Genomic DNA, 27,436 nt, shown 5'->3' with positions numbered 1-27,436 from the left:
CCTTAGGGCTGCATATGGCTTCAACCTCAGTTTCATATGGCATGCAGTCTAATTTCATGCTGGTGGCAAAGAGAGGGGAATGGTAGGAAAGGGGGTGACAGAAAGAGAGAGAGAGAGAGAGAGAGAGAGAGAGAGAGAGAGAAAGGAACAAGGGCGAGAAAGATAGAAAAGGAGGGGCAATGTTGGCTCTGGCATTACTTGACACGGTCAGTTTGTGTGTGTTGGGAGTGCCAGCGTTTGTGGGTGCTGGATTTCCCTAAATTCCTGGATTTAGTAAGTGTTAGAATTTAATCAATGCCTAGAGAGTTAAATTGAAAATCAGACACTCAATGGCTGGACTCAGCTTCCTGTGTTCAGGAGATTGCATGGGATAAGAACAAAAGGAAAGTGATGAGTCATTAGGAATCTCGCCAGAGAAAGTGGTCTCTCCTTCAACTCAGAGTTAGTTAGAAGACAACAAGGCAAGAAGTAAAATCGGTAATGATTAAATGGGCGCAAGACATAGGCCATAACATACAATTTGAGGATTGGATAAAATTATGGAAAGTAAATTTGAAATTTACAGATTGCATATTACTGAGAGAGAACTATATGAAAATTATGTACAGATGGTATATATCACTGGCTAAATTGGCAAAAATGTATAAAAAATGAAAAGAAATAGTGTTGTAGATGTGAAGCGGAAGGTACGTTTTACCATATGTGGTGGGATTGTAAAAAGGTAAAAGCTTATTGGGAAATGATATATAATGAATTGAAGAAAATGTTGAAAACAACTTTTGTAAAAAAAACAGAGACCTTTCTACTAGGTATTTTAGGCCAGGATATACTGAAAGAAAAGAGGACTTTATTTATGTATGCCACTACAGCAGCGAGCATGTTGATTGCACAAAATTGGATGACTGGAGAAATACTAACTAAAGAACAATGGCAGGAGAAGCTGATGACCTATGCAGAACTAGCAAAAATGACAGACAGACATGTTGAATGGTTTCTTTAAATGTAAAGGTTCATCACTGTTCCACCCGATATGTATGTCTTTAAGGGGCCAGAGCAAGATAACGAGACCCAGCTTTACAGCTGTGAAACATAGCAGGTGCTGCTGAGTTGTATTGATTAAGCTGTGTTGGCAATTGGGTGTAGTATATAAGGAGCAGCACCTAGCTCTCCCATTACCCTGGGGGATGGGTTGGTGGTTGGGTCATGTTTGTTTGTTAATGTATTTAGTGTAAAAGGAGTTTTTGTTTTTCTTATTAAAACCTTGTTTAAGTTATTTTTGAGTCCCTTTTTAATGCATGGTCTCCCCAGCAAGCTCTCTGCAGCGCTACCATACTGCAAAAAGCCAACAAGACAGACAAAGAGAAAAAGACAACAGTGACTTTGAAAAAGAATGGGAACCATTTATATTATACTTGCAGAAACAAAAAAATATATATAGACTTGATGGCAGGATTTAAATAAACATTCACATTATTAGTATTAGAAAATGTGTTGAAGATAGGGAAATAATATAGTGTATTCATTGTTATTTTTATGTTTTTAGGTTTGATGTTATTGTATAAATATGTTATTAGTAGTTTTTTTTCTTTTAGGAGGTAGCAAAGTGGGTGAAAGGAGAAACAAATCAGAAGCGGATGTTGGGGGAAGCCCAGGAGGGGAGGGAGGCAGGAATGCATAGTAAAGGTTATGAATACGAGATGTATGTAATGAATGAAAAAAGAAAATGAATAAAAAAAACTTTAAAAAACAACCTGTTGTGCAACAATAAAGGATCTGAGTCGAAGAAGAAGACGAAGAAGACGAAGAAGACGAAGAAGACGAAGAAGACGAAGAAGACGAAGAAGACGAAGAAGACGAAGAAGACGAAGAAGACGAAGAAGACGAAGAAGACGAAGAAGACGAAGAAGACGAAGAAGACGAAGAAGACAAGGCAGAGTTTCAAACAGAGTTTAGGGATTGGGTTTTTGCAGTGATGCTGAGTAGAGGGACAGAGGTCCGTGGCTGACTTCTGTTGGAATCCAAAACTGTGGCCTTGTGAGAAGCAATAACCGCTTGGAGTGTAATGCTTTGAGCCTCTCCATTGTAGGCCAGCCAACAGAAACAAAAAAAGTTGTCCGTACTTATTTTGGGGCAAAGGGAGAAATGGAATACCTGTTCTGGTATTGTTGTGAGAGTCATCAACTATACTGCATAATGGCGCTCGACCCTGGCCAGCCAAATTATTTAGGGGAGAAAGACCCATCTTCTACAACACCATTTCACCTCAGGTGGCTACAACATGGCACTGATAACACCAAGGTTGCAGGTTCAATGCTGGTACGTATGGGGCTGCTGCATATTTCTGCATTCCAGGGGGTTTGACTAGATGATCCTCAGGGCTCTTTCCAATTCTATGATTCTATGATTACTTCAAGCAACTGCAGTCGCTTTAGGCCTGAATGAAAAGCCCTAATCCACCATACCGTGTCACCTTGTATGCTTAAATTTTAAGGATGATCTGCTACGTCTGTTTACAGTGGGGGAGGCTCACACAATACACCCTTTCAACATTTTAACTGACCCACATAAAGTAAACACTATGTGAAGCAATGAATTGCACTGGCTGATGGAGCACTGCATTGAATTATATTCTCCTTCCCACAGCTCAGAGGTGAATAATTACACCTGTCCCACTTGGCGAGACGAAAGACACTAAGTAGTGGCTGTATGGGAAGAGATTTAAAGAAAAAGCAATGTTCATAGTCAGGTAGAAAAACAACTTACTCTGTGAGCCTGTTACTGCAGCCGATGAAAAAGGGAGAAATTATACAATTTCTGACTTTGATCCCTCCCCCGTGCCCCCCAAAAAGGCACTTGGTTCTGGAAAAATCATTTGATAGTAAAATATATTAAGTATAAGGTGCTCCTCAAACATTAAAGACTGGGTCAAGGATCAGCAGTCCATCCCTTCCAGAAAACCATTCCAATTCTTTCTTGAGTTCAAAGAAGGAGGCCTGATCTCTTCAGGATATGCTACACCAACTCGAGTACAGTAATACCTCTGCAAACGTCCACCTTGTCTAGCGTCCATTCTGGCGAACGTCCACAGCAAACTCGGAAGTACCAGAACGGGTTACTTCTGGGTTTGCTGCTCGTGCATGCGCAGAAGCGCAAACAGCTCCGTGCACGTGCGCAGACGCAGTGCTTTGCCCTGCGTCCTTTTCGGCTGGCGGCCGGGGCTCCAGAACGGATCCCAGCCACAAAACAAGGTACAGTGGTGCCTCGCAAGACGAAATTAATCCGTTCCGCGAGTCTCTTCGTCTAGCGGTTTTTTCGCCTTGCGAAGCATGGCTATTAGCGGCTTAGCGGCTTAGCGGCTATTAACGGCTTAGCGGCTATTAACGGCTTAGCGGCTTTACAAAAAGGAAACAAACTCGCAAGAACTCGCAAGACGTTTCGTCTTGCAAAGCAAGCCCATAGGGAAATTCATCTTGCGGAACGACTCAAAAAACGGAAAACTCTTTCGTCTAGCGAGTTTTTCGTCTTGCGAGGCATTCGTCTTGCGGGGCACCACTGTACGACTGCATTTGTTTTCTTTGAAATAGGTGAGTAGATCGATTACTGTATAAGACTTGTCGATGTTTTGGACAGCAGAGTCCTTTGTCTATATACATGGCACTGTATAAGCTAAGCTAGGAATCCTACACCACCTTCAGGGTTTAAGGATGCTCTCTGACATTGCCATCAATGGCAACTGCCTTATGCGCCACAACTTATTCGCATCGCCGACGCTTCCTTGCTTTAAGTGGTCATAAACCCAGAGCACAATGGGCCTGTAACCAAAGTGAGTCAGCCTGCAAGCATGGGTCGCTGCTGATGGTGCACTGAATGTCACTGCGCCTGAAACAGTTTGAACACATGACTGGAATGAAAACAAGGTAAGTACACAAGGCAAGTGCTTTTCCCATTCATGAAATGGATTAGTGGGAGGTGGGGCAGGCAAAGTTACGCCAACTTCCTTACCACTTTACCAGTCAAAATTACAAAATGTTTATGGATTTCATATATATAATCTTTTTAGAAAAGAAGAGAAAGTTACTCAATCCAAGCTTTTTAAATTTATTCCCTAATGTAAAATTTACAAGGGACAACACATCTTGTTTATTTTATGTGTAACTCACAGGGTATAAAGGCTAGGTGAGGAAGTTCTTCCCTGCTCCTGCCCCTGCCCTCAAAGTTTTTAAATTAGGGTTATTTTTCCATCTTCCAATAAGAAATATTTTCCAAATAAAAACTGGGCCTACACTGAATCCCCCCATCCCAACTAATAGTTTCTTTAGGAGGTTTTGAGGCGTTCAGAAAATATTTTTAAAGTCTCTGTGTTATATAGTGCTGTACAAGTTTGTTGTATGGGCAGATTATTCATAGCAGTCTTGTGCTGAAGCACTCTATGGGTACAATATCTACAAGATGCAATTCTCGTTTGACTGCTTTTCTAAGGCAGCTATCAAAATCAGAAAGAAAAAGTATATTCCTCTCCTCCTTAGATGATTATGTTTGCTGAGCAATAAACACTTATGCTTGGAAAAGCAGACTGCATTGTTCTTTTTATTTATTTACTTTCATAATTATTCATGGCTATTCAGAATACAGTAGCTTCCCATGGCACCTCGTAAGATTCAAAACAATTGGAAACCGTATAAAATGATCACTGGCATAATAGGAGCATAAAGCTATTTCAGATCAATATATCATTCATAGCCGGTCATAAGACTAAAAATGGAGAAAACTGTCCATTGCACCCCCTCATTATCCCCCCCCCCTATTTTTTAGAGCCTGCCTAAACACTATCACAAGGGACGCGGGTGGCGCTGTGGGTTAAACCACAGAGCCTAGGACTTGCCGATCAGAAGGTCGGTGGTTCGAATCCCCACAATGGGGAGAGCTCCTGTTGCTCAGTCCCAGCTCCTGCCAACCTAGCAGTTCGAAAGCACGTCAAATTGCAAGTAGATAAATAGGTACCACTCCAGCAGGAAGGTAAACGGCGTTTCCGTGCGCTGCTCTGGTTTGCCAGAAGCGGCTTAGTCATGCTGGCCACATGACCCGGAAGCTGTACGCCGGCTCCCTCGGCCAATAAAGCGAGATGAGCGCCGCAACCCCAGAGTCGGCCACGACTGGACCTAAAGGTCAGGGGTCCCTTTACCCTTTAAACACTATCAGAGCTTTATACACTAGGACTAACACCTTGGATTGGGCCTGGTAGATCACTAGCAGTGGTCCCCCATTGAACTGCTCCACACACCAACCTGACAAGCCATATTCTCCACTACACTAATGGCGGTTTCCTGACTGTCTGCAAGGACAACCCCCATAGAACACATTACAGTAGTCCGGGTGGGATGTCACTAGAACATGGACTACGGCAGCTAAGCTATCCTTGTCCAGAAATGGATGGAGCTGGGGATGAACAGAGGCTACTTGTGATTCCAGTAACAGACTGGATATGAATATGTTCCTTCAGGGTGCAATCCCTATTAGACCAAGTTGTACTACTTAATTCCTGAATATGACCAACCACCCATTCACAGAACCTTCATCTGACTGCAATTCAACGTCAGTTTATTGGTACCTATCCAGTCTTTCACTGTTTCCCAGCACTGGTCCAATACCTTTGTAACCTCTCCTGGTTCAGATGGAATACAGAGATGCCTAGCTGACCTCTCCAAACAGTTTCATATAGATATGGAATAACACTGGAGGCAGACTGTACCGCTGTGGGACCCCACAGCCCCAAAGACATGGGACTAAGTAACAGTCCCCAGTGCTACTTTCTGGCAGCAACTCTTCAGGTAGGAAAATAATCACTGTAATATAGTAAACTCCAACTTCCAACCCCCTGAGTCATTCCAGAAGGTGTCAGAAGTCGCTGAGAGATCCAACTTCTCCTATTCTCCTAGTAAAGGCTGACCTAGACTAGAGGACTGTCCTCATAGCTCTTCCTTCACACTCCACCCCACTGTATTTGCCACCTGAGGCAGATGCATCACTTTGCCTAATAGTAGGGCTGACCCTGATGAGTATACAGCTTCTCCAGCAGGTTCCTGGTTGAAATAGCACTCAAGTCACATTTCAGACATGCTGGGCCTATGGCTGGAAATGATGCTGTGCCTCTTACATCTTGCTGCAGAATCATGGGACTTGCAGTCCATCTCATGATTTCTGCACACCAAGGATGCCTAACCTGTGGCCTTCCAGTTACAGGTAAGTAGCTGTGTTGGTCTGCCATAGGCGAAACAAAATAAAAAAATTCCTTCCAGTAGCACCTTAGAGACCAACTGAGTTTGTTATTGGTATGAGCTTTCGTGTTGGTCTCTGAAGAAGTGTGCATGCACACAAAAGCTGATACCAATAACAAACTCAGTTGGTCTCTAAGGAGCTACTGGAAGGGGTTTTTTTTATTATTCTGTGGCCTTCCAGTTGCTTTGAACTATACGTCCCATCATCCACAGCCAGCATCACAAATGGTTAGGGACGATGGGAGTTGTAGTCCACAACATCCAGAGGACAGTGTGTTGGCTATCCAAGTGTACCTTTCCCCCCCTAAACTGAATACAAAGATGTAAACATTCACATGAATTGTGAAGTGCCCATTAGAAGAATTGCTGGACAAACTATGTATCCCTGCCCATGTAGGTAAAAGATTTTTCTGATGGTGTTCCCCCCTGCCTCCCCACTCCGTAATAAAGCTAATCCCATATAAAGTAAAATTGGGTAAATTACCTTGGCTAAACCGATATATTACCCATTGCCTTGTCCCTACAACCCCTGGAAAGAAGCTCAATTTCAAAGGTTAATAGTACAAAACAAATATGCCCAGGCAGCTCAAAAGCTTGAATGTAAAATATATTTGCAGGTTTTTTCCCCCCAGTGATGTTTTAAAGACTCTGGCCAAGTTTTAATGGGCTGTCACACATGGGCGGTTATGAAAGACTTACAATGAACCAAGCTGATAAGCTGATTTGATTTGAATTAACTGCATGAGATTGCTGCTTTGAAAAAGCTGGCCTAAAGAGGCAGCAGCAAAAGCAATCTAAGAAGCCACTGGGATGGTTTGCTTCAGATGCAAAGAAGTGTGGAAGGTTTAGGTAGGGTAAGCTAATTGAGAGATGCATTTGTTTGATCCTGACATCTTTTCCCCTGAAGGAACCCAACACAATGGATGTGTAGGCTCTCTATTTATTCTTTCCGCAAAGCGTCCTAATAAGCTGGTGTTTGTGACTTTGTTACTCTAAGATGGTTTTCACAGATAAACATTTTTTTAAAAAAATAAAAATGTCAGCAGTTAGCATTGGAAAGTGGAAGGTTGCCCTGATGTTGCCCCAGGTGTTCTCCTGCAACTCTCTATATCAGGCATAGGCAACCTAAGGCCCGTGGGCCGGAAGCGAACCATGGGGGTTGTTTAACTGGCCCATGGACCCTACCGGCCACTCAGTCGGCTCCCGTGCGCAGAGCAGAGCGGGGAACACCTTCCGCGATGCTGGGCGGCTTCCCATTGGCTGCAGGAAGCTCCTCCAGCCAATGGGAAGCTGCACACGCCTCCTCCACACTGGAAATGGTGTTTATGCATGCATGCGCGTGCACACATGCACACACGTGCACTCTGGCCCACCGTGGCGGCTGCAGGATCGCAAACTGGCCCATGCCCCAAAAACATTGCCACCCCCTGGTCTATATTGATTTACCGTATTTTTCACTCTATAAGACGCAGCAGACAATAAGACGCATCTAGTTTTTGGAAGAGGAAAACAAGGAAAAAAATATTCTGAATCCCAGAAGCCAGGACAGCCAGCGGGATTGCTTTGCAGCAATCCCGTGGGCTGTCCTGGCTTCTTGTTTAGCTGTGTGCAGCCTTTCCTGGCCGGGGAAAAGCCCCCAAGAGCCGCACACATGCTCCATGCGGCTCTTTAAAGGGAGCGCTGAGCAGAGCCTCCCGCCTGCATTCGTTCCATAAGACACACACACATTTGCCCTTACTTTTTAGGAGGGGGAAAGTGCGTCTTATAGAGCGAAAAATACGGTACTTTGCAAATCTTGAAGCCGTGCTTTTTTGTTCATGACTCCAGGAAGCTTCTCAAACACCTCTCCCTCCCTCCCTCCCTCTCTCTCTCTCTCTCTCTCTCTCTCTCTCTCTGTGTGTGTGTGTGTAAGAGAGTGGGGGGAAACCTCTATCATCCAAAGTAAGGAATATCCAAAATAGTCTTTGAATCTGTGATGTGTCATGTTCATGGAAGCCAAAGCCTTAAAAAAACCCTGTGCGCAGAGCCAATTGGCAGGATAGTGAGAGTTACACTACACTTTGCTGTCCTCAGCCACAGGGTGCAGAATTGCAGCCATTTCTTGTTAGGCAGCCAAGGGAGAATGCAGACATTCCCATTGATTTAGGACCTAACTGTGCATCGCTGGGGAAATGGGCAATTGCTTAAACTTAAGCAATGCCCATCTTCTTGCAGGCCGTTTTAACTTCGGTCATTTACATTATTTGTCAAGAGCACTTCTGCTGTTCTCTTCTCTAGCATTTTTTAAGAGATGTGGGAGAATTCTGGAGGCGCTCTTCAGCAATAACTAAAATTAAAAGGAATCCAGAAGTAACCTCTTCCAGTGCAAAAATTAGCTGCATTCCACAGCACTGCACTTAAATGTGCTTTCAGATTTGCACAGCGATTCAGAATTAGAATTAATTTCCTAATGCAACACAGGCTAGGTAAACTTCGTAATGAACTTTCCAAAAACCATTTCACGAAGAAGATCACAAGCCAAGGTTGTGCCCTCCAGAAGTTGGATTCCAGTGTCCCACAGCCTCAGCCAGCATGACAAATGTGTGAAGATGATGACAGTTGTAGCTCACACCACCATGTTTATTTTAGTATGTATAACTTCCACCTCTCTCTCTCTCTCTCTCTCACACACACACACACACACACACACACTCAGTCTACAAATATCCATAAACTGTAATTAAAACAGTTAATGACTCGCGACGGGAAGGCGGACAATGAGGCCGCATGGCTGGCGCAGCACTAAGTTAAACTGCAAACCACGCCCCCTCCAAGCTGCCCGGTTGGGCGCTTACCTGTGGGCGTGGTGCGCCAGCCAGGTGAGTGGCGGGCAGGGGGCATAACGCCCCCTGCATGAGGCAGACATCGCGTCCCGCCCACAACCCCTCCCCTCTTTGCAAGAAGAGAGGCTTTAAAACACCAGTAAAACTAGGTAGACACTGGTTGGTTTAAAGGAAAAATCTGTGTTGTAAAGGAGTGCGTAAACAACGACAACAAAAGTTTTAAGAAGATTTCTGGAAGAAGGGAGGAGTGGTTCCTGCTGAAGCCATGCTGGTAGGGAGTTCCACAGGGCAAAGGCTAACACACGAAAGGTTCATTCAGTAGTGAAGGCCAATCGAACCTCAGGGGCATGGAAAACCACCCTTTGTATCTCACTGTTCCACAGTTAAGACAAAAGCCTAGGCTGGATCACCTACTAGAAAGTCCCCAGAGTATTCAGGATTCCATCAGGATCCATAAATATCTGAGGGTAGATCACTTTAATAATCCCCCCAACTTTAGGATAGCTGTTGTTGAGTCCAAACTTCACCACGGAGTGTTGTAGACTGGAAGCAGTTCACACAATCTCAAATTGTTCAAAGACACCTCAACGTAATATACAAGAGAGAACATGCATTGGCATTATTGGTGAAATGCAACCAATGCTAAGAGAGCCACTTACACTGTGAGTTACAGGGCACCATACAATTATCGATGCATTTTGATTTGCAAGCTACAATGAGAACAAGCCACGATCCTGGGCAGAGTTGCAAAAGAAAAATCCATGGACCTATCTCATTGACCTTCTCAGAAAGACTACACAAGTTCGTCAAATTGGCAACTGACATGTACAAAGCAGCCCTCACAACCACACACCACAGATGGAGCTTCCATAAAGCTGACATCACGTCAAGCACAATACTTTTCAAACACAGTGGGGGTAGAAGGCAAGATTATGTAACCAATATCCCTCCCCACTTCAGGGGGACCATTGTGAACTGTGTCACCTGGGGCTGCTCTGGGATGGGGGAATACCTGAAATCAGGAGAGGAATCCAGTGAAAAATTCCTCTCCCCATTTCAGAGTGATTTTCCCTCTCCTACTGCAACCGCAGGTGACACAGCCCACACAATATAATAGGTGCTCTTCCTAAGGCTTATTTTGGGGTGGGGATTTACACCTGACTGTAGGGGGAACGAGGGGAATAAAAATATCCATTGAGTCTTCTGCTCCCACGTCACACTGGACACTACCCAAAGAACACAACTTACGAACTCATCTGTGAGTCATCACATACCAAGTTCAAGCTCACCCAGGGACAGCTGTAGGCAAGATTCCTGCATTGCAGGGGGTTGACCAAGATGACCCTATGGGCCCCTTCCATCCCTACAATTCCAGCCTAAGTCAAATGATATACATGCATATGTGAATCAGCACTAAGGGCGATATGTTGCATCTGCCATGAATGTGATGCAGAAAACACTTCCATGGAGATGTTCTTGGCCAGTGTTGGCCAATGATGTGGAATGGGGTAAGCCACAACAAAAATCTGGTGAGCATTTCAAAAAATGAGGAGGAGGGGTGGAAGATATACATCACAATGTTTCTGACAGCATTCCTGTGGCTTGTATAACATCTGCTCTCACGCTTAGATTCCTCCTGAAGCCAAAACACGTAGCCTTTTCTTTAGCACTGCACTAAAGTTTTGGAAAGTGGTCCCCAAACTCTTTTCATAACGACAGCCATAATTGTCCTTTCACAGATATCAAACTAGGAAGATGAGGTGAGCATTATGTTCTCAGCTCTTTCCCAACTGTTCACTACTTGTTTAGGTACAAATATGTTCAGCAGCTTAGCACAGAGGTGGCAATTATGTTCTCTATCAAGTGTGCTGAGCAAATTGACCAAAGATGATGACAGAAGATAATAGGTTCTACTGAAGAACCATTATAATTAACGAACACTCTACAGACTTTTGGGCTCAACGAATAGCCATTTAGCTATTCTAAGTCTCAAAAGTTAAGGACTAGAATAGAAAACAGTTAATACACCTTCATTACAACTAATACAACTGCTAAATCATAGCCAGTGCCTCAACTTCACAGAACACAGATGCAACAAGACCCATGGTGAGGAAGACAGTATATGGTCGGAGAATGACAACAGTTGACCCACATAAGGACAAGCCACATCCAATTACACTGGCATAGAGAAAACACTGGTGAAGCCCAATCATTTGTCAGTATGTGATGACAAGTCCTACTATGTTTCACCGACCAACAGGATGCAGGTTGCTATAGTTACTCACCGCAGTGTGTCCAGCACAGTAGGTGTAGCTAGCGTGGGATTGGTAGTGCAAGCTTGTCCTTGGGAAAGTGTATGTGTTCCAAAGAGGTTGGCTGCTGCTCCACTGGGAACTAAAGCCAGGACTCATGGTCACTCGGTATTTACTGTTTTGGTACGTTCTCACTGTGGAATTAGGCTATCGAGAGAGAAAGAAAAAAGCAAATGTAAAATGCAAATAATTGGACTCCACATAAACACACACAATGTTGCATTTGGAAAGCACATAGACATATTTTTTTCTGCAGAAAATGAAAGAATACTGGAAAGTCAATGAAGCTAAGAGTCCAGGAATGCCGTACTGGGGAACAGTTACTCTCCAGAGGACAAGAGACAAGTGGACTTGTAATCGCTTGCAAGTGAAGTTTACCTGTGACCCCACCCCAGAGGGGGCACAGAGATGGCGACATGCAGCAGAAGGGCAAAATGCCGCAAGTGCTGACATTCACAATCACTTTGCAAACTCTTATCAAATCAGCTTCTGAAAATATGGAGATACTGTACAATCCCTCTAAGGGGGCCACTTATGCATCACCAAACAAAGAAGAAAAAGTAAGGAAACCAATTTGCATAATACTGGCATGTGCTGATTTATTTATCGGGATGAAAATTTAAGAATCAATACTATACTTTAGGTGGAAATAGGTAAAAGTTTAAAAAAAGAAGTGGAAATACAATGCATCTCACCATAGTGGATAAGACTTTGGCCAGGTGATTTGGGTGCCTGCTCAGTCTGCTGTGCAGGTGCTAATTGTTGATAATAATTTCAAGGCTCCTCCTCTCTCTTCTTAGGGTTATTTGCCTTAAATTTAGCTGGGACCCCTCAGGCCTTCCAAGAGATAACTGTAAAGTTGGAAACAGGGTCCTTCTAAATTCCTTGCACTTGCACGCTGTTCTTTCTGACATTCAAGCCATCCTGAATGAAACCACACCTTCTGTTGGCTCTAATTGTGCTTTATAAATTGTAAAATGCAAGGGTGGCACAGCTAGCAAACACAATGCACATCAACTTCTGTCATGCCATCTGATGCGTGCTTATTTCCAGCTGATGAGGAGAGATCCCACCAAAGAGCAGATATTCCCCATGCTACCCTCAGCAACACTTTATGGTATCTGAAGCAGAGGGCTGCTCCCTTTTGGTTCGTGTCAAGGGATTCCTGTGGTGCGATTTCTGCTGATTTAACTTACAACTCTCCAAACGCAAAGCATACAAATGAACATTAAAAGCTACCCTAAACTCTCATTAGTCACAATATATGACAAGGGGTTACTTTGTTCATTCTGAAGAGGTTTTTGGAGAGAAACACTGCCCTCATACTTGAAGAAGATCTTCCCTCCACTCTTCAAATAAGCCTTTTATAGGGCTATGAATCTTGGCATCAAAGGAAAGGTTTCATTTTAATTCCCCAAAGGAATGCAATATAAATTCTCTTTTCTTTGGCCTATCTCATAAATTGATCAGAAAGAAATTTCATCTTTCCCAACGAACAGAGCACTGGGTTCTGGGTGGGGCTGGGATCAGAAAAGACTGGATAGCCATTCTAGTTTGTTTATTTATTTATTTTAGAGAAAAATTTATAGACCGCCCCCTAACATAAAATATCAAGGCAGTGCACAACAAAATATGGAAGTACAATAAAACGTAAACTACCATAAACATGAGACAAAATAAATATGACTACCCCACACTGAGAAAGTTTAAACAACTCAAAAGCCGGTCAGCATATGAAGACGATGTCTGGAAATTAGCAGAGATGTTGCCTGCTGACACTAAAAGACCAACTTCTAGTTGAAGATAAAACACTCCAGGGATGATCTTGATGATCAAGCTAGGACATAAGGGCTCTAGTGGCCCTTGGGGTTTGTATATCTACACTATAACCTTGAACCTGGCATGGTAGCATATGGGCAGCCAGTTCTAACGTTTTAGCAGAAGTGTCACCTGCTCTTAGGTGTCTTTCCCCATCAGGTGTCTAACCACTGCATTCTACAATAACTGGAGTATCAAGACCAGGCCCAAGGGCAGTCTCACATAGAGCACATTGCGGTATTCCAGTCTCAAGGTTCCCAGTGCATGGACTACTGTGGCCAGCCTGTTCTTAGCCAGGCATGTTGTACCAGAGAAAGCTGGGAAAGGCCCATACCCAAATCCTAAACCTGGAGTGGATGTTTTCTAACCCAAGGTCCCTGAAATCAGTTGCTGGAAGTAGGAACTGTTGACCAGGCAAGGCCAAAAAGCAGCTGTTGACCAGGCAAGGCCAGAAGTGCAGACTCTTCATATTTATATTAAACCTGGCCAATTACAAAGCTTTATACAACCTGCCGATTGAAGTACAATGTGGCATGATCCGATTGCCTTCGGTGTATGAAGAAGGCAGTCAAAGGTGTGTGAAGTCTTAGGTAATTCACCAAGATGTAGGTTGTGAGGTTCCCAGTTCCTGGAGGGTTGAGGGGTTTGTTGGTTTGTGTGTGTGTGGAATGTCCTAGCAGACCGTAGCGACACAAATAAAGTTTTACTCTTAAATACCAGTTCCTTGCAAGAGTTTACCCAGTTCATGTAACATCACCTGCCTTATCAGATGCTATGTTTCTCAACTTGCAAACAGTAATCATCAAGTAATATTGTGATGCTTTTAAACAGGGCACAAGAATGGACAACCAGTGCAACTAAGGCTATGATTCTAGGCATACTTAAAAGTAAAGGTAAAGGGACCCCTGACCGTTAAGTCCAGTCGTGAACGACTCTGGGGTTGCAGTGCTCATCTCGCTTTACTGGCCGAAGGAGCTAGCGTTTGTCCGCAGACAGCTTCCGGGTCATGTGGCCAGCATGACTAAGCCACTTCTGGCGAACCAGAGCAGCGCATGGAAATGCCGTTTACCTTCCCGCCGGAGTGGTACCTATTTATCTACTTGCACTTCATGCTTTCGAACTGCTAGGTTGGCAGGAGCAGGGACCAAGCAATGGGAGCTCATCCCACCGCGGGGATTCGAACCGCCGACCTTCTGATCGGCAAGCCCTAGGCTCAGTGGTTTAGACTACATGGGATTAATCCCCATTCATCAGGTGATGCTTCTGAGTAAACAGAGGGTTGTGATGAGTCCAAAATAGGAGGTGGATAGCTTTGACAACTAAAGCCCATTGATTATATCCAACCAAGCTATGAGCTGATCCAGTTTCCTAAGGTCTGATTTGAATAGCAACATTCATTACTCATCTAATGGCAGGTGGTCCTTGCTCACAGCAAATGGACTATGTGACTTGTTTATCACGGAGAAAATCCTGTTGGTTCTCTGTGCCATTGAAGACCCAGCAACCAGTGGTTGTTTTTATTCAATCATGGCATACTGCACTCTTAATTCATTGAAGGACTGTTCCTTCGATACTTAAAAATCCCCCCTCCCCAGAGAACAGCATTCAGCTTCAAAGCTGACAGACACTTAAACTGTCGGAAAAGTGACTGGTCCAGGCATTTCATGCAGCCTTTAGGTCAACACCTGCCCATCATTTCCTTGCACGTTTGCACTTAAATAATATGCATAATTTGGGCAGGAGGTTATATATTTTGAATCCCATATGCACTATATCTGCAGTCAGGTAGTTCAAAATGACATAGAAGCACCACTGATCATTTAAAGATTTGGAAAGGACACATGGAATAAATTAATCATTTCTCTTTCTCTCTCCCCCCCCCTTAGTATTTCCTTGCAGAAGGTACTGAAACCCTTAATTGACTACAGTCCATAATTATTTTTTTCTCCCAGAAAATTTTCAAGTAGCTTCACTCCCTTTTTACAGTTGACATATTAATGAGATAGGTCAAAACTCTCTTCCAAGTTCTACTATTCCATCAGACTTCAGAAGAAGTGTGCAAATGACTTCCAAAGTTGAGTCCATGCTGTCTTAGCTGCTAAGCCTTTAAAATGAACTTCTCAGAAGTATGAGCGGTCTGGGGGAAATGACATAAATTTGAGTCTCTCCAATCCCTGGATTATTATTATTAAAAGCATTCTGCCTTTGGCTACTCCGTCTGTAGTTCTGTAAAAAGGAAGAAGAAGAAACCACAAGAATTGTGCCTGGAGATTCTTATTAGGCACATTTCTCTTCAACCACCAGCATATTCTCTTTTGACTCCCCAGAGGAGTCCTGGATGTGACAAAAAACCCACTGCAGGAATGGATGACATTGTTGTAGGTGCCTCTGGCTGAGATGCAAGATGCCCCAACTTGAAACATGCCCCAGTAGAGATTGCAGGCCTAATCCACAAACAACTGGAATGATAGAATATGACCAACCCCCCAAAGATAATGTATGTTTCCTTGAACAACAAGTTGGGAAAGGGGAGGAGGGGAGAAAATCCTTTACTCCGAATTGCATGTTGAGTACAGATAAACATCTGCTAACTATAAAAAGTTGAGCAAAATAATAATAATGATTAGATCTATGAAGCCAGTTAGTTCATCTTGTCACACACAAGCTTGCCTTTAATAGATAATAATGATAATTGATAATAAGGTTTAAGCTGCTGGTTTTAACCTTCAAAGCCCTATACGGCCTAGGACCCTCGTACCTACGGGACCACCTCCTCTGGTATGCCCCACGGAGGACCTTACGGTCTGCAAACAACAACACTTTGAAGATCCCGGGCCCCAGGGAAATTAGACTGGCCTCTACCAGAGCCAGGGCCTTTTCGGCCATGGCCCCGGCCTGGTGGAACACTGTCCCACAAGAGACTAGGGCCCTGCGGATTTGACATCTTTCCGTAGGGCCTGCAAGACAAAGCTGTTCTGCCAGGCCTTTGGCCAGGGGGTAGTCTGACCTATTTTCTTTTGTATAAGAACAAGCATGAAGGAGGCCTGTTCACAGGTCCTTATATGATCAGTGAAAACACTTGGTCCTGGCAAGTATTAACTGCTCTCAATCTTAACTTGATAACTGCCATTTGTCCAAATTTTAATTTGTCTGAATTAATTTTAAGATGTATTTTAATTAATTGATGCCAGTTTTTATGTATACTGTGTTATTTGTATGATGTTAGCCGCTCTAAGCCTGCCTTCGGCTGGGGAGGGCAGGGTACAAATAAAATTTATTATTATTATTAATAATAATAATAATAATAATACCGTATTTTTCGCACCATAGGGCGCACCAGACCATAGGGCGCACCTAGTTTTGGGAGGCGGAAAACAAGAAAAAAATATTCTGAACCCCAGAAGCCAGAACAGCAAGAGGGATCTGGCTTCTGGGATACCGTGTGGCTGTTCTGGCTTCTGGGGTAACCGTGCCAAGCCTCTTCAGGGCAGCGGGATGAAGGCTCCCCCTGCCCAAAGAGGCTGCGCAGGGCTAAAGCAGAAGCCAGGACAGACGTGTCGCTGAAGGGGCACTGTGCCTTCTCTCTCTCTGTGCAGCGCCCCTCCTTCACAGGAAAGGTGCTGCGCAGAGAGGGAGAAGGCGCAGCGCCCTTCAGCGAAGCTGGAGAAGGAACAGAAGAAGACCCTTCTCTTCCTCCTCCGGCTTCACATGACAGGCGCGTTGCTCAAGGGGGGCTGCGCCTTCTCTCTCTCTGCGCAGCGCCTCTCCTTCACAGGAGAGGCGCTGTGCAGAGAGGGAGAGGGCGCAGCGCCCCTTCAGCGAAGCTGGAGAAGGAACAGAAGGAGACCCTTCTGTTCCTCCTCAGGCTTCGCTGGACAGGCGCGTCGCTCAAGGGGCGCTACGCGTTCTCTCTCTGCGCAGCGCCTCTCCTTCACAGAAGAGGTGCTGCACAGAGAGGGAGAAGGCACAGCGCCCTTCAGCGAAGCTGGAGAAGGAACAGAAGAAGACCCTTCTGTTCCTCCTCGGGCTTCGCTGGACAGGCGCGTCGCTGCCAAGCGGGAGGAGGAACAGAAGGAGACCCTTCTGTTCCTCCTCCGGCTTCGCTTGATAGGCGCGTTGCTCAAGGGGCGCTGCGCCTTCTCTCTCTCTCTGCGCAGCGCCTCTCCTTCACAGGAGAGGTGCTGCGCAGAGAGGGAGAAGGCACAGCGCCCTTCAGCGAAGCTGGAGAAGGAACAGAAGGAGACCCTTCTGTTCCTCCTCCGGCTTCCAGGACAGGTGCGTCGCCGCGAAGCCAAGGAGCCTGCATTCACTCCATAGGACGCACACACATTTCCCCTTCATTTTTGGAGGGGAAAAAGTTCGTCCTATAGAGCGAAAAATACGGTAACTCTTAACAAACGACAGCTCCTAGGATTCTTTGGGTCCATTCTTTGGGTCCAATTACTGTTTAATGCAGTATCATACCACTTTAAATGTCTGGTGTGAATCTGCCCCAAAGCTGTGGTTCTATGATGCACATGTACAAGCTAAGTATGCATCTATTCCTACCCATCCCCTCTTCCCCCCCAAACTGTATCTTAAAATTATCAGGGGTTCAAAAAAGTCCCTTCACTGCTAATGCTGTTTGAACCTCAAGGTTCCCCCAAACCTCACATGGGGAGAAAAGGGTCGAACAACAGGGTGACATATTTGAAAAGGACAGCGGGGTTATCCCTGTTATTCAGCGCTGATAAGCAGAAAGATTGCAGAGTGAATTATTTTGAGCTTTTGCCAGGTATATCCTGTGAAGGGAATTTGGAAATAAAGTTTTCAATTACACACAGCACTACCAAGCCTTTGGCGAAACAACTGTGACACAAGCAATTAGGGAATCCAATATAACAGACAGTCTTAATGGTTGAGATAAGCTAGCTAAAAATATTTCCTTGAATGCTCACTTGAGTGCCGTTTCCGTAGTATTCACTCGAAGCTTCTTTTATCTTGAGAGGTTGCAGTGCGCACAAAGGCAGGTAACTAGCGCAATATGCTGTATGGCTAACTTCCACAGGAGATACCCGAACAGCACGATCCTATGCATGTCTACCAAAGTCTCACTGAATTCAGCACAGCTAATTTACAGATAAGTAGGTTAAAAATTGAATCCTAAGACTGTCATCACAAACTGGGTGAGAGCAAAAATGCAATGCAGGTTCATATTTATTAAGTTTTTGGGGGGTTAGATTTCTATAGCACCCTCCATCAAAAAGATTCCAGGTATGTTGGGAGTTGGAGTCCAATAACATCTGGATGGCCACAGATTAACCACCAATGCTGTACAGGAATCATGGGCTGTATGAGTCCCACCAAAGTGACCTCTCTGGGGCGCAAGCCTGGACAATGTGGATGGAGGTCCTGGACTGCCCAGACAGGGCTCCCTCTTGGCCTTGCTGATGTGATCCAAAGGAAAGCAGAGCAATACGTTTGACACCAGCTTGGCTGCAGGAGCTCCTGGAAGGAGGCATACAAGGTGTCTCATCCAACCATCTCAGGGTCTCCACTCTGGCTTTATGCAGGGTTTAATCCTCAGACTTTTTTTCTCCCGAAGATGTCCCACAAGGCAGTGAGTAAGGATTATTCCTTGGGTTATGCTCCCAAAGCTGTTTTCATGAACGAGTATAGCCACATGGCTGAGAAGGTTAAGGATCACAGTTTTCCTTCTCCTGGATAGGCTACCTTCCCAGAGCCCCATCTGCCCCCCATTTCCCCTTCCAGCATTTAACTTCACCCTCAAAGGTGCGTTCCTCTCGTGAGACAGACAGATGCCAACAAGTCCCATAATTCCACAGCAAAATAGAACAGGTATAGTAACATTCCCAGCTCTAGAGAAGCCCCAGAGGGCTTCCTAAAGCCCAAGGCTGAAAAATATGACATTGGATGTTGTCCTCTGTGTCGGAAAAAAATCTGTCGATCTTTAATGCAGATTTATGAAGCTTACAAAGATGCAAAAAAGAGAGAGAAAAGGGGGGAAGAAATGGGATTGTTGGACTTGTTTGAAGTACACATTAAAAAGAAAGGACATCTGCTAAGATTGGTGTTCCCAACACATTTCAATGGTGCCTTTATCAAGGGAATTATGCATATGATTCCTTCATAACTCTGCACAATAAAGTTCCATACTCCCTTTTACTTTTTTGCTTCCTTGTGTTTTTGAAGTACCTAGAATCACAGAGGCATGCCAATTTTTTAAGTACCTAGAATCAGACAAATAAACCATGACATTTTGGTGCCTGAGGCAGATAATCAAGATGCCTTTCCATGATGGTAAAAATAAAATACCGGTAACAAACTAAATCATTCACAATTTATTGCCATTTCATGGTACCCAAAACCTGCTGCCTGGGGTAGATTGGCTAATGATAGGGAGCCCTGTCAAATATAGCAACAGCCATCTATAATGTATGTTTATTACAGTACTATTAAAATCCAGGCTTCTTCAGATAATGGAGGCATACAATTTGGACAAGAAAATTGGCTTCCAGGTGGAAAAATCAAAACTAGAAACAGAACTGTTAGAACCCAAAACTAAGATTTTGTCAAAGATGTATAACTTGCTGTTGAAATGGAATACTCAGGATGAAACGGTGAAATCTGCTATGATTAAATGGGCACAAGATGTTGGACATAACATAATGATGGCTGACTGGGAACAGTTATGGACCACATGTATGAAGTTTATGGCATGTAATGCCTTAAGAGAGAATATTATGAAAATGATTTACAGGTGGTACATGACACCAGTCAAGCTGGCAAAAATCTATCACTTGCCCGATAATAAATGTTGGAAATGTAAAGAAACTGAAGGTACATTCTTTCACCTTTGGTGGACATGCCCAAGGATTAAGGCTTTCTGGAAGATGATCTATAACGAAATGAAAAAGGTATATAAATATACCTTCTTGAAGAAACCAGAGGCCTTTCTCCTGGGCATGGTCGGCCAATTGGTGCCAAAGAAGGACAGAACTTTCTTTATGTATGCCACAACAGCAGCAAGAATACTTATTGCAAAGTATTGGAAGACACAAGATTTACCCACTCTGGAAGAATGGCAGATGAAGGTGATGGACTATATGGAACTGGCGGAAATGACTGGCAGAATCCGAGACCAGGGAGAAGAGTCGGTGGAAGAAGATTGGAAGAAATTTAAAGACTATTTACAGAAATACTGCAAAATTAATGAATGTTAGAATGATGTCAGAATGAAGTTAAGTGGTTTTAGCAGCAATGTTATAAAGGTGTATGTAAAAATGGATTGTTAACAGGTGAGAATCCAAAATCATAATATATTAAGTTAAAGGATTAAGACAAAAACAAAGAGGGAAAGGAATTGCTGAATTAACTAATTGAACTGGAATACAAAAAAGGGAGGTGTGAGGAGGTCAGGGAAGCAAGGAAATGAAATGTAAGGTATGGAATGATTGATTTGTTTTTAAGTGTTTTTTATATTTTTTCTTTCTGTATTTTGTATTTTTTCTTTTCTCTATTTTTTTTCTTTTTTTTAATCTATGTAATCTTTTTTTTGAAACCTTAATAAATATCATTTAAAAATAAAAAAATAAAATCCAGGCTTCTTCCCAATCGACCCACAGTACCATCTGAAGCCTAAACACAATCATACACAGACACACAGACATTTTTAACCAGAAATACTTGAAACTCACATGACTAGTAATTATTAAAAAAGGTAAAAGACTAGGTTTGACAAGCAAAAATCGAGGGACCTCTTAGGCAAATCAGGGTAAGATTAAATAGAAATGAGAAAAACAGTGATGAAACAAAGAATAATAACAAGTTTCTTTCTTTCTCTCTCTCAAGCCAGACTGCCCTAAATGTATTTCTGCATTAGGCCATCACATTTTTAGTAATGATTTCCAGAGGAATAGCCATGTTGGCCTGTTGCATCAGATACAGTAAAGAATCCTGTGGCACTTCAATGATTTGCAAACTTATTATAAGCTTTTGTGGACCAAAGTTCACTTAACAGGCGCATGAAGCACTAGCCTAATGCATCAAGTGTCGTCCTGAGTGTTATCCTGTAACTCAGAACAACAGTTCATGCATTTGGTGAAACAGACTGTGATCTCCACAAGCCTGTGCCTTAATGCATGTGTTAGTGTTTAAGGGGCCGCAGAAAAATTTTGGTGTGTTTTTTAAAATATATATATTTTTACTGTGTTTCAGAACAAACACATCAACACAGAGATTAAAACCATACTGTAGTCAGATCTCAAAAACATCAGTCCCATTTCTCTCCCAGCATCCACTGATCCACTCTCCACCCCTTCCCCAGAGTGCGTAATATCATCAGCGTATCCAAAGTGTGTTCATGATACTTGGTTATGGCAGGAACAGACAGAATGAAGTAAAGAAAAGGGATTCAGCCCTGAAAGAGCCAAACATTGTCTTGGATCCAGTCTATGATCACCTTGCATATTCAGATGTTCAATAAAGGATTACTATGTCCCCAGAAATGGATCTCACTCCCTTTGACCTTTAAGTACTCTCATCTTATAGGTGAGCTTTTCAAATAAATCCACCCTCCACACCTTTCCGCTACCAGTAATCCAAATTAGGAAATGTAAAGTTCTTCCAGATTTTGGCTGTGGTGGATCAGGCTGCTAATAAAAGATAGGAAATAAAATCCTGGTCTTTCAGGCCCTCATCAGGCCCATCAAACAAGATTAGTAAGGTCAAGTGTTGAAGATTCTGAGACATTTTGCTTTGACCCCCCCCCCCCGAACTTTTGGGTCTTCATGCAGCTGCGCCACATGTGGTGGTAGGTGCCAAACTGCTGGCACGCCCTACCAGCATAAAGGAACTGTACCAGGCTTCATAAATGCCCCTCTTCTGGGCATTAGATACCAGCCATACAAAAGCTTTAAGGGCAATTCCCTAGATTATGCTGAGATTGATCTAAAACGTTCAGAGCCCCTTAGCTTTGAACAGTCCTCTTTGTTTATCTGAATCTGCAATGTCAATTCCCACATCTTTCTCAGCTCTTTGTTGCTTTTAGCATATTTCTGGCTTTAAATAAGGAACCTTGGATTTAGATGGACACTCAAAAATTACTTTGCACTTTCTTTGTGCTTCTGCTGGCAGCCACTGTCAACACGCAAATAAAAAAAATCTGGCATAAGGTAGGGGGGGAAACATAGCTGCCATTTATATTTGTAGCTTTCCCCAAAGATTGGAAAAGCCACAGTGGAGCACAGTATCATAATTTTCAAAATACTCCTGTATTTTATGACTTTAAATCCTTGAGAATTACTTTGCCCTCTCATAATATTTTTGCTAACAACATTTTAACCACAAACACCCACAAATTCAACTAGATTTGTGTCAACAAGGGGTGGGGGAATCTTCAAAACCTTCCTATGTTTAAAGTCAAGGGACTGTCTCTCGTTACATTTCCTCTTCTCATGCCTTTTACAGTTTCTTTGAGTGGTATAACGAAAGTACAGCGACATATGAAACTCTTGCCTTCCCAACATATCCTTGGAAAAAATCTTTACAAGGTCCCCTGTGTGGATGTCACATGACAGTTTGAGATGTTGAATTCCATAGAACAGTTTATCAGAGTAAACTGGGCTGCAACTAAAGATACTGGTATATATGTGTGGCTCTCATGCTATAGACACTGGAGTCATCCCTCATGTAAACAATTATCATTCATATCAGCGGTCCAACACCAGCGCATGGTCTTTACACTCCTGTTGCTGCAGATCTACATAAACAAGGACCGCTGTTGAGGTGTCAGACTGAACAAACAGACTGAATAACCAGGTAGAATAACTTCTGCCATGGCTGTATATAATAATTTTATTATTATTCTCTTCTTTGGCGATCACTCATAGCCGAGTAAGGTTGTCTTCCATAAACACAGTTTTAACAGTGAGTCCATAAGCGACTGTGGAGGCCAATTCTGGATCCACATGTCGTTCCACAGTGGGGAAATAGGTTTCCAGGTGGGAGTTGATCATGGTGGGAGTTGATCATGGGTTTGCCAAGCATGCCTTCCTCTTAGCACGTTTCTCCCTTTTGTCCTGAGTTTGAGCGTCTTCAAAGCCCATGACACCTATAATGGGTATGGGGTTGCTCGTGCGTAAGTTGCCGCCTCTCCTGGCTATGTTGCCTTGTTAAACCTTTCTGTCTGGACAGCCCTTCAATTCGTGGCTGCCTCAGTCACTAGCAGAATCCGTCAGTGGGCGTTTCTTAAACCTCTTCCAACATAAAAGTTGTTTGACGCCCAGTCTCCTCCTACTCTCCCTGCGTGGAAGTCTTCTGCGCAGGGAGGGCGTGGGTAGCGGAGGACCCGTGCTCTCCCCGCTGGTGTCCAGTGAAGAGTCCTGGAGCCCTTTCGCCGATTCCCCCATCTGCCCCCCTTTTTCCCTGGTGTAACATTGATTTGCTTCCCCCTCTGCTGAACTGCCTCTCTCCCTGCTTGGCCCTTCTCCAGCATCATTTGAGAGCCTTCCCTCTGCCTCAGGCTCCGATGTCAGTTCCCTGACAACACCTTTGGTAAAAGCTGTTCTCCAATTGGAACGCTCGCAGGCCATTGTTTCCCAATTGTCGGTGTTTATACTACATTTTTTTAGATTTGCCTTGAGATAGACTTTAAATTTCTTTTGTTGACCACCAACATTACGTTTCCCATTTATAGTTCGGAATAGAGTAGTTAAATAATTATATTAAAATGTATCAAACACATGGAAGAAATGTACAATTACTAGGTTCTAGCAAAATGCTCACAGACTTTCCTGCATACTGGGTTGGCTCAGATGGAATGCCAAAGCATGGTTTGGTGGTATGTGAAGAAGCCTTGTAGCAGTGTACTACCTCGTCCTGCTTCCAGTCCTATTACACAAATAACAGCCTGCCCAGTACAGACAAAATGAGAAACTATGGTTTGCCAAGAACCTATAACCAAGGGATCAGTTTGTGTCAAGGAAGGAACGAGAGGAGGAAGAAAACCTGTGTCTGAACTAGCCCACTATCTTCCCTGTTGCATACATAAGCAGGCAGCAAAATATCTTGGGTCAACATTGTTCTCTTGCCTATTTAATAGGTGACTCCTGCTGTCTATCGGCTGCTTGTAATAACTTCTGAGGCAGTAGTAAATTCTGAAGTGCAGGAACTCATAATGACTGCCTCCATAGAAACACCCCAAGGAGAATTAAAAGCCATGGGGTGTTTGTGTGTGACACATACCAAAGAACAACACTATATATACATCATAATACTCCAAATGTATTAGGATCAGCATGAATATTTAGCTGGGTGTAAGCTCCATTGAACTCAGTTGTGCTTCTTTCTGACTGCAAAGATCCAACTTGTAAAATACATTGAGCTTTAAGGGGGAATCTTTAGGCAGCTGAAATGCAGCCTTTAGTTTTTAATTAAAAATGCAAATCATCTTGCAATAAAGTGTTTCCACTTAAACTGCTAGCATGAAGTAAAAACGCCATCAAAGGAAAAGAAAAAAGAAGCATTAAACCTCTGCTTGATTATATTTCACATTCTCTGACTTCTTCTATGCCTGGGGTCTTTAATGTAGTGCCATGGGCAGTATGGTACCCTCAGCTTTCCTTCTGTGAAATGGGCATTTTGTGGTGCCCATGACAGCTCCATATACTTACAGTTGTTCCCTTTGGCTAAAAAAATATATGTTGGGAACCCTTTGCGCTCTATGCTAATCTGTTACAAAGGAAATTGAAAGCCTCATTATGACTTCAGCCAGTGGCCAGAGCAAAGACAGTCCTCCGCTTACCCTGGCATTTCAACAGATGATCCCTTGGAATCCTCTTCCACTACACCACTCATGAGGCAGGACAGCACTAGGCTTTGTATAGCAAGCAAGTCTTCCTGGCTCAGGATAGATGTGTCTTATCTATTGTATCTCAAATGATACGCCTCTCAGGCAGCAAGTCAGTGGTGAAGAACCTTTGCTCCTCTAACAATGCCCATCCTCCCTGATCATTAGCTGTGGTAGGATGGGAGTTATAGTCTCCAGCAGGCATAGGCAAACTCCAGCCCTCTGGATGTTTGGGACTACAATTCCCATCATCAGTGACCACTGGTCCTGTTAGCTAGGGGTGATGGGAATTGTAATCCCAAACATCTGGAGGGCCGAAGTTTGCCTATGCCTGGTCTCCAGCAACATCTGGAGTGTCAAAAGTTCCACACTGTTGCAATACCTGTTTAGGGGAATGATGCATGCAACAGTTTTCAAATGGGTACCAATCTTGTCTATCTTTATGCACAGTTGACTGTACAGTGGTACCTCGGGTTACAAACGCTTTGGGTTACAAACACTTAGGGTTACAAACTCCGCTAACCCAGAAGTAGTACCTTGGATTGAGACCCAGGATGAGAACGGAAATCGTGCGCTGGTGGTGAGGCGGCAGCGGGAGGCCCCATTAGCGAAAGCACACCTCAGGTTAAGAATGGTTTCGGGTTAAGAATGGACCTCCGGAATGAATTAAGTTTGTAACCCGAGGTACCACTTTAGTACGGCTGCTGAAGTACAGCTGTAGTGATTAAACCATAGCCCATGGGTCATACCTCTTCCCCAAGCAATTTCTGCTACCCCACTCCCCAACAATGTGCTAGCTGTATTGGGGTTTATTATTATTATCCTTAAAGACACTTATTTATTTTGCTTGTGGCAGGCAGTACATCGGTGTGAATGGAGGGATTTCGACCTCTCCATCAAGATCAATACAATGAGGGGGATGAATTCTGCCCCTGTTGCTGCTGCTAATGAAATCAGTCCGGCAAACAAACAAGAAGAGTTTGGATTTGATATCCCGCTTTATCACTACCTCAAAGCGGCTAACATTCTCCCTTCCCTTCCTCCCCCACAACAAACACTCTGTGAGGTGAGTGAGGCTGAGAGACTTCAGAGAAGTGTGACTAGCCCAAGCAGCTGCATGTGGAGGAGCAGGGAATCGAACCCGGTTCACCAGATTACGAGTCCACTGCTCTTAACCGCTACACCATGCTGGTGTGGTGGGGAGTGATGTTGAACTCCAGCATCACACTGTGCAAAATTTTGTCCTCTCCATCAGACGAACCTAACAGTGGGGACACGATCACCTCCCGCCCCTTGTTTATCAGATCGATCTGATAAGCAGAGTAAAGTGTTATGCTAAAGTTTAGGTGTCTGACTTTTCTCTTTCACTTATACATACAGAGATTCCCATTCCCCACTCCTCTTGTGCTTTCCAGGTGAGGCTTTGAAAAGGTAAACAGCACTGAGTGGAGCCCCTGCTGACACAAGTCAGCTGCATCAAGCTGAGGGAACCATGCAAGCCAGAAGAGGGCAAAGAAAGCGCCTGTTCTTTGGCATCCATGTGGTTGTTGTTATTGTTTAAGCAACATCTGCTGCAGCTGCCTTCAGGCAAGTTCCTTGAACTGTGTGTTTGTCTACCTGCTTGCCTGAATGTATGTACCTGCCTGACAGCCTCTCCTGCTGAGTGTGTGTATGTGTATCTGCCATTCTGTGTGTTAAGTGTGTGTCTGATCTATATGAGTGTTAAATGCTATGTGTGTGGTGAGGGTGTGTATCCCAGTGGGGGGGGGCAACATGTGCTGCCCATCTTCACTTTGGCCACACCAGGCATGTGGCTGTCAGAGGGGTGGTCAACTATGAATTTGGCGTTCAGGCTGAAAAAGCTTAGCCACCTCTGAGTTAATGGATCTCAGCAGTCTTGGGGAGACTAGGTAAAGGACCCCTGACCATTAGGTCCAGTCGTGACCGACTCTGGGGTTGCGGTGCTCATCTCGCTTTATTGGCTGAGGGATCCGGCGTACCGTTTCCGGGTCATGTGGCCAGCATGACTAAGCCGCTTCTGGCGAACCAGAGCAGCGCACGGAAACGCCATTTACCTTCCCGCCGGAGTGGTACCTATTTATCTACTTGCACTTTGACATGCTTTTGAACTGCTAGGTTGGCAGGAGCTGGGACCGAGCAACGGGAGCTCACCCCGTCGTGGGGATTCAAACCGCCGACCTTCTGATCGGCAAGTCCTAGGCTCTGTGGTTTAACCCACAGCGCCACCCGTGTCTTAGGGAGACTAGCATGGGATATATTTTTAGGGTGCACTAGAAAGACAAGAGGTATAATACAAATCATCTCTTTGGAAAGGTAGAGAGAAACAGTTCATGTATTATG

The 27,436-nt window shown here is 44.0% G+C and overlaps 1 protein-coding gene across 6 annotated transcripts in view; it reads right to left on the bottom strand.

The window, feature by feature from the left end:
* The window catches only part of RBMS3 (RNA binding motif single stranded interacting protein 3), a gene marked incomplete at its 3' end in the record, with an annotated part of 764,091 nt that overhangs the window by 548,092 nt on the left and 188,563 nt on the right, over positions 1-27,436 (bottom strand). For all 6 annotated transcript variants that reach the window (XM_080974855.1, XM_080974854.1, XM_080974853.1 and 3 more), the window contains one exon: positions 11,383-11,556. In XM_080974855.1, coding sequence (XP_080830981.1) covers positions 11,383-11,556 — 174 coding nt within the window. The remainder of the gene's footprint in view (positions 1-11,382; positions 11,557-27,436) is intronic.

This window comes from Podarcis pityusensis (assembly GCF_964106645.2).
Source record: "Podarcis pityusensis genome assembly, chromosome: 12".
Classification (NCBI taxonomy): Eukaryota; Metazoa; Chordata; class Lepidosauria; order Squamata; family Lacertidae; genus Podarcis; species Podarcis pityusensis.
Note: the sequence above shows the minus strand (reverse complement) of the source record. Positions and strands in the feature narration are given on the sequence as shown.